The 14,719-nt window shown below is 44.6% G+C and overlaps 3 protein-coding genes across 7 annotated transcripts; 1 reads left to right on the forward strand and 2 right to left on the reverse strand.

Moving 5' to 3' along the window:
- Nucleotides 1-503: 503 nt before the first annotated feature.
- On the forward strand, nt 504-2,472 carry LOC4341875 (uncharacterized). Its single transcript, XM_015786404.3, has 2 exons — nt 504-639; nt 767-2,472. Exon 2 carries the CDS (start codon nt 802-804, stop codon nt 2,095-2,097), a length of 1,296 nt encoding a protein of 431 aa, XP_015641890.1. The 5' UTR covers nt 504-639; nt 767-801; the 3' UTR covers nt 2,098-2,472.
- Nucleotides 2,473-3,758: 1,286 nt separating this feature from the next.
- On the reverse strand, nt 3,759-6,186 carry LOC9267919 (protein ARABIDILLO 2). Its single transcript, XM_015786403.3, has one exon. The coding sequence runs from the start codon at nt 5,752-5,754 to the stop codon at nt 3,955-3,957; it is 1,800 nt and encodes a 599-aa protein (XP_015641889.1). The 5' UTR covers nt 5,755-6,186; the 3' UTR covers nt 3,759-3,954.
- Nucleotides 6,187-9,507: 3,321 nt separating this feature from the next.
- Nucleotides 9,508-14,042, reverse strand: LOC4341876 (external alternative NAD(P)H-ubiquinone oxidoreductase B1, mitochondrial). 5 transcript variants are annotated; one of them, XM_026026521.2, is made up of 11 exons: nt 13,952-14,042; nt 13,687-13,814; nt 13,064-13,334; nt 12,666-12,872; nt 11,985-12,235; nt 11,522-11,738; nt 11,292-11,396; nt 10,707-10,979; nt 10,459-10,586; nt 10,132-10,251; nt 9,508-9,911 (listed from the first exon to the last, which is right to left on the reverse strand). In XM_026026521.2, exons 2-11 carry the CDS (start codon nt 13,791-13,793, stop codon nt 9,824-9,826), a joined length of 1,767 nt encoding a protein of 588 aa, XP_025882306.1. In that variant the 5' UTR covers nt 13,794-13,814; nt 13,952-14,042; the 3' UTR covers nt 9,508-9,823. The 5 variants fall into 5 exon arrangements, with proteins under 5 accessions (XP_025882306.1, XP_066167307.1, XP_015641071.1 ...); XM_066311210.1 differs by having other exon boundaries at nt 13,687-13,846; XM_015785585.3 differs by having other exon boundaries at nt 13,948-14,042.
- Nucleotides 14,043-14,719: the final 677 nt, after the last annotated feature.

Here is a 14,719-nt window from a genome sequence, read left to right on the forward strand (position 1 = left end):
ATAAATAGTACTTTATGTGTAACTAAATATTTTCAAATTTTTCACAAAATTTTCAAATAAGACGGACGGTTAAACGTTGGGCACGAATATCCACGGCTGCACTTATTTTGAGGCGGAGGTAGTAGTAACTAGCGTAGTACACACAAAAAGCATATACTGTTTTTTTTTTTTGAAAGGAGTAGTATAGTGTGCACACATGTCCCCCGAAAAATGAGACGAAAACTGGCAAAAGGAAAATGAATTTCAGGATGGTTCGATGGAGAGAAGACAAGGAGCGGAGTTTGGTGGATGCGCACTTCCTACAACGTCTTTCGGTCTTGTTAACCCCACCACACACCATGTCTCCATCCGCAGTGTCTGCTCATGTATTTTCCTTTTCCTTTTTTCTAAGAAAGAAAAATCCACTTGTAAATATATAAGCGGCGCGCTCCCCCTCCGCTCCCCAAGTCCCAACGGTCGAATCTGACCTGGCTCTTAAACCCTCTTCCTCTCGCCCCCTCCTCGCATCATCCTCCCCTTCCCACAAATTTCAAAAGTTCTCACCACCTAATCCGATCCAAGCTCCGCGCTAATCGCGCAAAGGGGAAGGAATCCGCTCGAATCAACCGACCGATTGATCAATCGATCGATTCGATCCAGGTGCGTGCTCGTCGATTTGCTCTCGCTGACGATTCGGTTCGATTTTGTTTGTTTGTTTGTTTGTTTGTTCGTCGATTGATTTGCGCCTGGTCTCTGATCTCTGCGGCCACCGCCGTTGTTGTTGCAGGAGGAGGAGGCGAAGGGGGTTCGTCGGCGGAGGCGATGGAGGAGGACCCGCTCATCCCGCTGGTCCACGTCTGGAACAACGCCGCCTTCGACGACTCCTCGTGTTCCAGATCGGCTTGGCTCCCCCAAAGCCCCGCCGTCGCGGCCGTCCGCAAGGGCGACAAGGAGAATCACCGCCCCGAGGTTGTTGATGTCGCCGCCGGCTACGACGTCGAGGCCGAGATCGGCCACATCGAGGCGGAGATCCTGCGCCTCTCGTCCCGGCTCCACCATCTCCGCGTCTCCAAGCAGCCGGAGCCCAACCGCGACGACGCTCCGATGGGGGAGATGGTCGCGAAGGTGAGGCCCCGGCCGAGGGGCCTCAGCCTCGGGCCCCTGGATGTGATCTCCATCGTCAATCGTGAGAAGCATCCGCTGCGCACCAAGAAGCCTCCGGCGACGCGGGGCAGGGGGCTCAGCCTCGGGCCCATGGAGATCGCCGCGGCGAACCCTAGGGTGCCCGCGGCGGCGCAGCATCAGCAACAGCAACGCGCTGGCACGGCGCGGATCCTGAAGCCAATCAAGGAGCCTCCGGTGCAGCGTCGCAGGGGCGTCAGCCTCGGGCCGTTGGAGATCCACCACGGCGTCGGCAGCAAGGCACCAGCGGCGGCGCGAGCCAAGCCGTTCACCACCAAGCTCAACGCCATTCGAGAAGAAACCCGACCCTCCAAGCAATTCGCCGTCCCCGCCAAGCCATGGCCGTCGAGCAATACAAGGCAGACACTGGACTCGAGGCAAGGAACAGCAGCAAGTCGAGCGAAGGCGAGGAGCCCGAGCCCCAGGCCCAGGAGGCAATCCAATGGCAAGGCTACTGACACAAGGGGAGGCAACAAGGTGGTGGATGAGCTCAAGCCCAAAGGTGCGTCGTCAAGTCAGAGCGGCAGCGCCGCCGCCGCCGCCACTGCCAAGAGGATGGCGGGGAGCTCCAAGATGAGGGTCATCCCGAGCCGCTACAGCCTCACTCCTGGCGCTTCCCTTGGAAGCAGTGGAGCACAGGAGAGGCGACGCAAGCAGTCTCTCCCAGGATCATCAGGGGATGCGAACCAGAATGAGGAAATCAGAGCGAAGGTCATCGAGCCTTCCAATGATCCACTCTCTCCTCAAACGATATCCAAGGTTGCTGAAATGCTCCCAAAGATCAGGACCATGCCGCCTCCTGACGAGAGCCCTCGCGATTCCGGATGCGCCAAGCGGGTTGCCGAATTGGTCGGGAAGCGCTCGTTCTTCACGGCTGCAGCCGAGGACGGGCGGGCGCTCGACGTCGAAGCACCCGAGGCGGTCGCAGAAGCTTGAGATGAACCACCATGGTTTGATCCGTTCCTTCCATCAGCTCAGCTCCGTCTTCTTCTTGAGTGTTCAAGGTGCCTGCTTATCTTGAGCTAGCATTCGAGTGAGGCTTTTCTTTTTGCAGGGGCGTGTTGCATAAATGGTCCGGCTACTGTTACATTCATATCTCATGGTCTGGTTCCTCTTTCTTTCTTTTTTTTTTGTTTCTTTTGTCAAGGCCTTCCTATGCTAGTCAATGTGTGAAAAGAGATAGTAGTAGTGATGAGTCCATTCTATGGTTTCTTGTTTTGGAATTGTAAGTGTGCTCTTTGGTTTGAGACTTCGAGTAAGTACAGGATTCATGGTGTGGTTAAGTCAATAAGTGGCTTACTGATTTCCCTACATTTTGTCTTTAGCTGCTTCCTTGTGTGTTGGGACAGCAAGAAACAACTATCCAGTGACAAACTGACACCTCTATTTTTTCCTCATAAATTTGTTTGGCTCCAGTATAGTAAGTTCAAAATTTAGCTGCCCAGGGATGATAAGGGTGATAAAATGCATAAATAAGCATGCTAATATGGGACAATGAGTCCAAACCACTGCATTTTCAGTCTTGGGGCATGTAAACTATCAGTCTATCACAAATCAGATTGGTTGTCAGATTGTGAGTAAATTTACAGACTCAAAATTCAAGCCAATCTGGTGAATTTTGGCCCACAAACAGAAGCCTGGATCAGTCGTTGCTGGAGATTCACGTGCTAATCTTAAAAGTATCACGGGATGAACGCCTGTATCGAAAGATAGGAGAAGGAAACAAGCAAATTGGTGGATAGGACAACCTGTTCTTTGTCTCACTAAATGCTGATCATTGTTTGCTAGTATGAAAGAGATATCAGTGTTATAAATGTTACTCCTCATGTTTGGCTTCAGACCTTCAGTATGGCTGTGTGCCTGTGTTTACTTGTCAGTTGCCTGTTCTATCTCTCTGTTTTTTTCTCCTACCAGTAAAGTAATAAGAATGGGTTAATCTGTTAGTTTGGCTACTTCCTAACAGGTTAACACACACTTGGTCCTGCAGTCCTGCTAGTCTTAACAAATGGTCAGATGCCGAAGCTGTATTTGGCCTATCTACAATGTAGTACAGGATATTTGCTGGAGTTGTCTAGTTGTCTAGTTGACGGCTCAGAATACATGGTATGGAAAATAAGTATTTTCTGTTTTCAAGTACTTTTGGTGTCCTTGCTTCACAAAGGAATAAAAGTGATACTCTTTGGGTGTCCCTGCAAATTGAGACTGATGAGATGAGAATCGAGATTGCTCTTTCATCAGAAGCCAAACAGTTTGATGAACCTGCCTTGCTAAATGTTGGCCAGTAAAAATCGGTGTTGCTAATCTATATTCAGAAACGAAACTGCAGAAGAGTAGCAGTATATAGCAGGGTTTCCCAAACCGCTGGGGCCGGGGTTACCGCGCCACAGCCCTGGCGGTAAGCACGGTTACCGCACGGTAACCGTGAAAAACCGTACAAAACTGTGCAAAAATTATCAAAAATTCATTTTTTAAAAAAATTATTTGAATTTGAGGAGGTTACCGTGGTTTTTCTATTACCGTACCCCCACGGTAAGGCCGGTAACCGCGGTTATTGACGATAATGTAAACCCTAGTATATAGTCCCTTGGTTTTGATCATGACAGAAGTCTGAAGGCATTATATTGATACTTGAATTTCACAGAAGTGGAAATGTACAACATAGAGAAATCATAATTATGAATATAGATATTACAAGACAAGCAAAAACTATAGACAACAAATCAAATAAACTAATGCTAAATCAAGGGTGTATTCAGTAAAGGAACTGAAGGAAAAAAAAGAAGTCAAAATAACTTAAACACTCCATATCTTGCTGAAAATTGTTTGGAATCTGTTAGTTCCTAGCTTCTTAACAACCTTCTTTGCATCAAAGTCCCCAGTATCAGCTAATTCCTTCAGGCTGCTGAAATGCTCTGATGATATGATCTTCTTCCTTCCACTGTTGGTATCTGCCAGGGACAATATGGCAGAAAGGATCAAGTCCTTTGCCACCAATTTTCCCTCAGCTGGATCAAGCAACTGCAGCAACCTGTTCAAATTGTCGCCGTCTTGGATGAAAATCACGCGATTCGGATGAAGCAACAGCAAGCTAGAGAGCACTTGAGCTGCCATTTCGCGAACCCGACATGATTTTGCTCCAAGCAAGCTTGACAGTGCACTGAGATAACCTGCTCTGCCCATCATCCTGTTGTACTCCTCAGAAACCTCGGACAAATGCCGCAGAATTTTCAGTGTGCACTCAAGAACGGCGTAATCGCCATTGTTGAGGTAGAAGAGAAGCCAGCCAAGAACATCTGAGCTGATGAGGTCATCAATGGAGTTCACGGAGGAGAAGCAGAAGAACCAGATGGCTGCAAGGGCGACCTCCCTTGCCTTGTAGGAGTATGGCAGGTCAGGGTATATCAGCTGGAGCAGCGACTGGATCACGCCCATGCTCACGGCCTCTTCCCGGACGTCGGCGTCGTCGAGCGCCATGGCGTGGAGGAGCTCGACGGCGCCGAGCTTGCGCGCCTCCTCCTTCTTCTGGGACAGCTTCACCAGCTCGGTGACCACGCCCTGCTCCGCCATGAACACCTTCACCTCCTCCACCCGGCTCAGGTTGCGCAGCACGGCGAACGACGAGGCCACCAGCTTGCCGCCGCTGCCGGCGTCGCCGCAGGCGTGGAGCAGCGTGGTGAGGCCGCCGTGCGCGCACACGGCCCACACGTTGTCCGAGTTCTCCGTCAGCTCGCGCAGCGCCTGCGCCGCCCTCTCCTTGGCGACCGCGGTGGCGCCGCCGCCGGCGGCGACGGCGGCGGTGGCGGCCGCGTCGTCCAGCAGCTGGACGAGCGGCGCGATGACGCCTGCCTTGACGAGCATCCCTCTGTAGGAGTCGAAGCTGGCCACCATGGCGACGGCGCCGGCGGCCTCCTCCTGGAGGCGCGCGTCGCTCGACTCGAGGAAGCCGGTGAGCAAGGCGACGCCGTCGTCGATGTCGACGGCGACGATCTTGACGCACACCTCGTCCTCCGCCAGGAGCTCCCCGATGGTGGCCAGCGACTGGCTCCTCTGGACAGAGCCGCCAATCCTGACCCTGGAGAAGAGATCCCGCATGTAGAACATCTTCTCGCCGGCGCCGGCGTCGGCGCTTGGCCTCACCGCGACGATGGCCTGCGACGGCGACGGCATCCCGGAGGAAGCCATCTCCCTGAGCTGCTTCATGTGCGCCTCCAGCTTGGAGCTCAGGTTGTCCAAATCACTCCTCAGCCGGAGCCTCCCACCCTTGTACGTGCCATCGCCGCACTGCGACGCCATGGCTTGGATGCTCCTCACCGTCGCCGAAGCCGACGCCACAAGCTGCACCAGCACGCCATGCCTCTCCTCATCGCCGCCGACGTCGACGCCGAAGCCGACGCTGCCGCACAGGGAATCCAGGCCGGAGCAGAGCTGCCGGAGCTTGTCCTTGATAGACTGCCATTTCGCCGGGAACTGTGGGATGGAGCATGTCAGCGAGGAGGACGCCATTGCCATGGACCTGAGCACCTCGAGAGCTTCTGCTGCTGCTTCACCATGGCAGCTTCCATCCACTGCTCCTTCCTCTGCAGCTTCTCCCATCTCTGCAGCAACAGCAATGCACACACAAACTGCCTACCTATGTAATGCAGCAATGCATCTTCTTGGAGTTCAGAGTTGCAGCTGATAACAATGCTGGTGAGTTGGGAAGTATTAAAGATGGAGTTGATGATGCAACTATGTGACAAATGTTTTTGTTTTGTTTTGTTTTTGTACACGTACTACTGCACCCGTGTGTATGGCACTGTTACTCTGTGAGTGAAGGTAGATGCGTGTAGTGTAGACTGGTTGGTGATGCGTGCATGTTACTACCATCTCCTTTGATCTGTCCTCTAGTTACCCCTCCTGACTTGATGCTTTCTTCTTCCATTGGAATCTTGCAGGCATGTATTCCCTGCAATTTGCATACAAATCCAGCTTGTTTTCTTATGTAAACCCAATTACTCCATCCGTCCCATTATAAGTGATTTTTCGTACCCAACTTTGATCGTCTGTTTTGTTTAATTTTTTTAAAAATATAAGTCAAATATAAAGTACTATTTATCATATAATAATAATAATAATAATACTAATCATAAAAAATAAATAAATAAGACGGACGATCAAAGTTGAATACGAAAACTCATGGTTGTACTTAAAATGGGACGGAGGGAGTAACAATTTACTGCGATTAGGTGTGTAGTTGAATGGAATGATGGATTATATCAGTGGGTGGGTTGGGTGAGTGCAAAAGAATATTTTTGGATTGGAGAATGAGAATGAGAATGAGAATGAGAATGTTGCCTGTATTACACTAATCATCTCCCTGGGATGAGACCATGAGCTACAGTTGAGCCTGATGATTATGCAGTGCTCATCATGAACTGTTGAGACATCATCAAGTGTACCTTTCCTTTTTCCCTGACTAAAATAACAGCAAAAGCTTTACGCTTCTCTTTTCTTGTTAGTATCCATGCATACATGTCCTGGCATTTGGAAGAGAAGCTCCTCTTGCTGTTGGGCACCTAACATGAGCCGTATCTCCGTATGAAACTTCAAGGTAAAGCCACAGTACAGAAACAGCTAAGCTCAGTCTATGCTGCTAATGAGTTCATCTATTGCATTTTCTCTCTGTTTCTCTCTACTTTTTTTTAGTTTTTTTTTCTTTGATTGTGAGTGCAGGATCTGGGCCAGGACATGCTGCGAGAGAAAGGCACTCGATCTATGCAAAATGTGTTCTCGATTGCGTGTGTGCGTATCTAGTAAGGTGTCTTAAGAAACCTTGGAGTTTAAGCTTGTGAGATGTGATGGGATATTATTATGGGATGGATTAGTCAGGAGACAGGCATTCATTCCAACGTGTAATTGCACTTTTACTGTACGGCAACTGCAATGAAACATGGAAGAAAACGTTGTAAAAGGATAGTACATGGTCGGTACTACTAACACTTTTATATGGTTATTACGACCATTGTCGTTGGAATGGGAAAACAACGGTTAAGATCTGTTCAGACTCCAGAGTAGAGAGCATAGCAGATCGGTTCAGATAGAATCTTGAGAATTCTGGCCTGCACCCACTGTGGAGTATATTTTATTACCTTCATATCTTGCACAAGAAATAGAACTATATTCATCAGTTTTATCGATCTGCTCTTTGGGATGGATGACTATTACTATGATCTTAAAAAGCAATTATGTGATTGGGGTTTATCCAGATTTTGCTTAGTTCTTTAACTGTCCTGATATCTTCCATCGGCAGCAGGACCAACAAATATGCAGGACAACATAGGGCGGCCAATATGGCAATGGATATGGTTGAGAAGAAGACTGTCAATTTTGACCGAAATTTTCTTTTGGCATAGATTTTTATGTAATGGTTCTTAGTAAATTTTACTTAATTTGTTTCACCTTTTATTACCATTATTTTGTTTAGACCATCCTTTTATTAATGTTTTCATCTTGGATTGAGTAATCTTGCTTTGTTTCACTTTAGACCACTCTACTCTCTTCTCAAACATACGAACGATTTCGAATACGTCGGCTCCTACTCGCCAATAAACTTTGACAGTTAGATATAGATTTTTTTTTGGCTGTAGCTCGTTGAGCAAAGGCCGGGATATTCTATTCTATTATCTAAAAAAAGATATAGATTTTTTTTCCTGACATATGACAAGTTGGATGTAGATGGAAAAAAAAATTGAGGGTGGTCTAAGGTACCACCAAGATAAAATTATTCAGTCTTAAGTGAAAACCTTAATTAAAAGATGGTCGAAAGCTAAACATCAATAATAACAAAATGTGGTCCAATGTAAAATTTACTATTTTTAATATAAGTCATATAAGATGCACTGTGATATTTTTTTAAAATGAACTATATAATCAACACTAAGCTTATAAACACCAGAATTGCATAATGGATAGCATAAACAATTCAACATGATATTATGGTATTGCAATTAATAGGAATTCAGCTATATGAAGAGAAGAGAGTTGCCTGGTTGGTGAGTGGTGACTGGGTGGTGGTGTTCATGTGATGGAGCCGACAGATGAGGGAGGCAAGGATGGACCATTTGCTCAGTGCAGCATTAGGAGAGGGTACCACATCTCGGATCCGGATCGTCTGCCGTAATGCAGAAGAGCACTGTTCATGTGAGGGGAACAGTTAGCTAATGCCATGAACAGTGTCGATTTACTGTAGCTACAGAATTCAAAGCACTGTAGCGCACTATTTGGTACTGTTCCGAATTTACTGTAGCACACAATCTGGTCCTTTCACTCTTGATCCGACGGTGCACAGTGATTCTAATGCGTGGTACTGTTGATCCTCTGCATTAGTACCACATCTCTACTCGTATTCCATCTGCAACTGCAACAGCATGCGTACCACAATACTACTACGTATACTAGGACCATGCATACGGCTAGGCAAGGCCTACGGCCAAACATGTGATGTAGTACTACGGTTTTCATGGCTACCTTTGAGGCAGACACGCTGTTATTACTGCTACTTGCTTTCAGCTTTGTTATTACTGATTACTGACAGTCAAAGTTGGTGCTACTCAGCTACTGAACTGCTACTATTTTCACACTTCTCACCTATCCAAGGCAATAGTATTAAGGTTGTGGCTGACAAGTGGGCCCACCGTAGCTGCCAGGGACCCACCTATCGGATGCAGTCTGCAGTGACCCAGTCAGTGACTATCGAAGCGACTTGGCTTTGTTTGGTCTCCGGAATCTTACCTATTTAGAAGTATTAAATGTAGATTACTGATAAAATTAATTATATAACCTCTAGGCTATTTTACGAGACGAATCTAATGATATATATTAATCCATGATTAGCGGCTGATTACTATAGCATCACTGTAGCAAATCATGGATTACTATACCTTATTAGATTCGTCTCGCAAAATAGTTTAGAGATTATGGAATGAGTTTTATCAGTAATCTATGTTTAATACTCTAAATAACAAAACTTTAGAGGACTATTTAATAGCTCGGAGGATCTAAAGAGGACCGATCATTGCAGAAACTCTCACCCTCTCAGTCACAGTTAGAGAGAGCCATGTGGCAGTAGGAGCAAATAACACTGGAGTGCAGGCATGTAAGGATACTGTAGTGTTATCAAGTGTCAGCTTCGGTTGGCAGGACAAGAAAGGGACAGGAAACAGCTTTCCTTGCCCAAAGAAAGTTCACCACATTATTATTCAACAGTAGTATGTTACAAAGGCATGGTTTATATTCAAACTTTTTTCTTCAAACTTTCAACTTTTCCGTCACATCAAATGTTTGAATACATATATGGAGCATTAAATATGGACGAAAAAAACCAATTGCACAGTTTGCATGTAAATTGCGAGACGAATCTTTTGAGTCTAATTACGTCTTGATTTGACAATGTGGTGCTCAAGTAAACATTTGCTAATGACGAATTAATTAGGCTTAATAGATTCGTCTCGCAGTTTATAAGCGAAATCTGTAATCTGTTTTGTTATTAGTCTACATTTAATACTTCAAATGTGTCCGTATACTTCAAAAATTTTTTTTTGGCACACGAACTAAACACAGCCAAAGACAACAAAATTATTCAGCAATGTTATCTCTACAAGAAATGATGCAGCATTTGGCAGTGCTAAATTCGGCTTGAATCCCTCCCAAATATGAACCTCCGAGTCCAGTCGGATACCACCAGCATCCGTGTGCGCCAACTCACTTGTTTGCTACACAAAACATGGAGGAAAGAAACAAACTCTCAGGGTAGAATTGCAGCTAAACGAATTGTAGTAAGCTCAGAGGCATGATGCAAGAGATAAGGCTGTGAATGAAGTAGAGAGCAGTAGTAGAATGAGATGCCATGGTTGATTTCTTCAGAGTTCAGACAGATAGTAGAGTTCAGACAGATGGTAGAGGATGGCCTTGCTGCTGACAGCAGGTTCTTACCTTGCATATACAGAGTACCAGAGCCACTGAGTGCTATGGCCCATGGAAACCCAGTCGCCTGGGAGCTCTGCAGCAGCTTGCTCTCCACCCAAGGGTGCAAATTGCCCAAGATGCTTGTACCTTGAAAACAAGGACATGGAAAGATAAACAAGCATAAGTAGAGGGAAATGAGCTAATGTTACAAAAAAGATTTGGCTCAATTAGCATACATTTGCAGTTTTGCACACCATACATGCAAAAAAATTCTGTCAAGAGCATATCTAATGAAAACAAGCTGACTACAGGCCCAAATCAATACTATGCAGGTATAACGATAAAGCTAAGTACCGGAATGGGCGGAAATTGTGTCGTCCTGATCCTGTTCCTGTCATGCGCAACGGACCTTCTGGATGTTCTTTGCATTGGTCCATCTTGTTAAAACATTCAGCAAGATAGTGTCCTTGTTGTGCTGCAACCTGGCAAAGTTTCAAGAAATGCAGAATGTTCACACGTGCAAGGTTTCTTCTTCACATATTACAACAAATCTGTGATAAAATATCATTGGGACATGACTTGCATATGGAAATGAAGGCAACCTGAGCTGTTGCTGGAATACTTTTAACTTGGGAATCCACATGAGACAGAGCTTTTTTGAACTCCTCTATGTTAACCACCATCGACTCCTTGTGAGAATCACCTATGGCATCTTTTATCAAATCCCTAATGTCAAGCATGTGCATACTTTTCATATACAGTTCTACTTGTGGGTATCTTATACAAATGTCTTCAAGAACATCATTTATCTCTTTGAGTGTTAGAGTGCCGGAGTTGTCTTTATCAGCCATTTTAAATACTGTTGAAATGTCATCCTGAAAGAATAGGAAAAGTAAGTCAGCGAATTGATAAAATATAAACCCAAATGCTGGTAACTCAGATGTTCATGGTGCTTGTTATTAGGCCAAATATAAACTTTTGAGTGCCTAAATGCATGTATGGCCTACAGAAAAAAAAATCAATACTTTTGACATTATCTTGCAACCAATCTATATATTCACAAGGCATTGTATACTTGCTAACTTCCTAATGCAAACATGTGGCTAACATGATCAATACAAGGTATGGAATTGTAAGTCAATCACTATTGGCTGTCAAACAATATATAAGGAATGCTTTGGACATACCATTATTTTCCTTTGAGTTATTGAAGCACAGTCACCAATTGCATATATATTATCACACTCATGAACTCTTAACCATTCATTAGTTGCCAAGACACGCCGATTAGTCTGTTAAAGGAGAGAACATTTGGATACTTCAATTAAATGCTTGAAATAAAACATGATCAGGCAAACTGGACAAGTTTCAACTTTCAATACCAGCAGACTAAACGACCTTATTTAAATTTAACAACCTGACCGATCTGTTGCATGAAGTCCATAATGACGGGACGAGTACCAATGCCAGCAGACCAAACAGCCATTCCATATGGTACTGATACCTCACCAAGGGATTTGCTCTTCATTGTAATTAAATCATCAGAGACCTTTACCACTCTGAACCCTGTGTTCACCTCAATGCCGTCTCTCTGGAACTTCATTTCAGCAAATGTAGCTATCCGTTGGTCAAACCTGAAACAACACATAGTGATCACACAGGAAGGATGAAAAGGTCATCTGCTGATGCTACACCTGATGGTATCAATGTTAAAAAAATATGGAACTGTTGTTTTCATAATGTTTGAAATGCTTGCCTAAAAAAGGAACCTCCAATGCCCCAAAACTAGTCATAATATTTAGCAGAAAACAGATACAACTACAACAAATTTTCTTCTTCAGAAGGCTAAAACGTTTTCTTGAAAGTAGCAAGGGCCTTACATGTTCAATATATGTTCACCGGACTGAATAATTGTTATCTTCACAAAATCTTGAATTGCAGGATATAGCTTCACCAGATCCTCAACAAGAAAATCATGCATCTCTGCAGCAAATTCAACCCCAGTAGGCCCACCACCAATAATTACAAAGTGAAGAATCTTCCTTTTCTCCTCTTCACTAATGTTAGGAAGTGAAGCTTTTTCAAAGCAGTCTATCACATTCCTCCTGATCTTTTGAGCATCCTCTACTTCCTGACTTTTACAATGCAAACTGTAAGTCGAGAATACAGTAAGTAGTTCCATGAATGTCATTACAACATACTGAATACTTATCCTGTACTAAGGAGTAGGGGCTAAATTATGTAACAGAAGCAAATGGTTCAGAGGATGTAATGATATTGGGTGGCCGAGTGGCTACTCCAGGGAAAATATTAATCATTCTATTGCATTGGGACATCGCAACAAACATGACATATATATACTGAACAAGTTTGTTTGTGTGTGTGTGAAGGATGATAAGCAACAAATTCAAGCCTAAGAACATCCAGACCTGGGAACCGCGAGTGCACACCTACACATTCTACCAACTGAGATAGGCTCAGTTCTTGGAAGAGAGTCTAGGGTTGGAATATGAAACATAACAGAACATGGAAGGCTACTGAATGTCGTTCAGGATTTTTACCTTCAGAAAGTAGCAGTTCTCCATCACACCAGGAGTGTTGAATGTATTTACTGTAGCCCCAAGAGCAACAACTAAATAATCATAATCAACCATAAAATCACCATTGCCATCAAAATTTGTTCCAACGGCAGACCGGCAATGGACAGCTTTCTTTGATGCATCAATCTTGAAACACTCAGCTTCATAGAATGCAACATCTTTCCTTTTCTACAAAAGAACAATAGGGCACAACCACTCAATCAATGTGTCAGTCCACAATTCTGCACTCCAGCAACTACAGCCAAAGTAACATAGATGGCTAAATTAACATGGCTCAAGAATTTCTATTGATGAACACACGGCATACCTTCTCAAGCATCTTTCGTATCGGAATTTCTATTGATGAACACAAGGCATACCTTCTCAAGCATCTTTCGTATCGGTTCAACGATGCTGCGTGCCTCTACAGTCCCACAAGTCACACTCGGAAGCAAAGGTGTAAATGCAAAGTAATTCCGGGGCGATATGACTTTCACTTCATACTTGGAGCAGTCAAGATCTTTGAGGAAGGACGTCCCAGCCCAGCCAGTCCCAAGAACCACAACCTTCTTCTTCCTGGGAGCCTCCTGAGATGTCTCTGATGATGCATTCTCTCCAGCAGAATCAGCATACGCCACAAGGCCTCCACCACTGCAGAGCCAAGCCAATAAACAAATCACAGAATTAGCAAATGCATATACAAAAAGTAGTAGACGGATAGGTTCTGAAATCTGAAATCTTGGGACCGATCTTATGGATAAAGTCGTTAAAGGGGAACTATTTTTTATACAGTACAGTGGATGGATGATTGATTATCCAAGTGTCAAAGAACAAAACCTCAAAGTCTACTGTTCTATAGCGTCAGAGTTGTAGATCAAACAGGAAAGTAACTACAAAACCGAAAAGATGGGGAAAGGGGGGCTAAAATGGACAAAAAGATAACCCACAAAAAGGGCAAAATTTTAGAAGATTTCAGAGTGAAAAGAGATGGCCATGGCCGCACCTGGCTGCTGCAACAAGAAGCGCAGCGGTGGAGACGCCGGGGTGGATGATCCTAGCCTCGCCCAAGAACCGAGCAGCAGCACGGGACGCGAAGAAGAAGAACCCCATCCTCCTCTCCTCTGTCTCTGTCTTTCACACCTCTCAGTTCATCCAAATAAATTCTGGATTTCTAGAATCAGCAGCGACAGGTACAAATGCAGGAAAGCGATGGGGAGAAAGGGGAAGATGTGGAAAAGAATCTGAAATCTGAAAGGCAGCCTACCTACTTCTCACAGCTCAGTTTGTCCCTGCTTCCCTGAGCATTGGGGCAAAGCTCTTCGCTTTCTTAACCAATCGAGTAATCAACGATGATTCGATAAACCAGCCATCTTTCCGGGAAGAACTGATATTCTAGTGGACACGAATACACGACGGCAGATCACGTGGCACGAATTCGGGATCTGATGCAGTCAAAACATAATGACCCACATATGGCCGTGTTTCTTTGTATGACTGGACCCTGCTGCACCAGTTGGTGGATGATTTTGATTGATTAACTTGGCCTCACACGTAATCAATCGGATCTACTAATAATACTACATCCGTTTCTAATAATAACATCATTGATTTTTTATCACACATTTAACTATTCATCTTATTATTAAAAAATATATAATTATAATTTATTTTATTGTGAGGTGTTCTATCATTCAAAATATTTTAAGTATGATTTACATCTTATATATTTATATAAAAATGATGAATAAAATAAATAATAAAAATATGTTTAAAAGTTAACGGTATTATCTAAGAAACAGAGGGAGTAATGCTTATCTCACACGCTGATACGCTGTTCTCCCGGGAAAATCAACTGCTGATACAGAACAAAGCATGAACTGTGCGTATGAATTACTAGAGTGGAAAAAAGAAAGAATGTATGCACAAGTGGGCATTTTGTTAGCTAAAGGCAGTCACCATCTCAAGGGTATAGAACAGTTGCAAGGAACAAAACGTAGCAGACTAAGCCATGACACGTTCAGATGGCGCCATCAGGG

Source organism: Oryza sativa, chromosome 6, assembly GCF_034140825.1.
Source record: "Oryza sativa Japonica Group chromosome 6, ASM3414082v1".
NCBI classification, from domain to species: domain Eukaryota; kingdom Viridiplantae; phylum Streptophyta; class Magnoliopsida; order Poales; family Poaceae; genus Oryza; species Oryza sativa.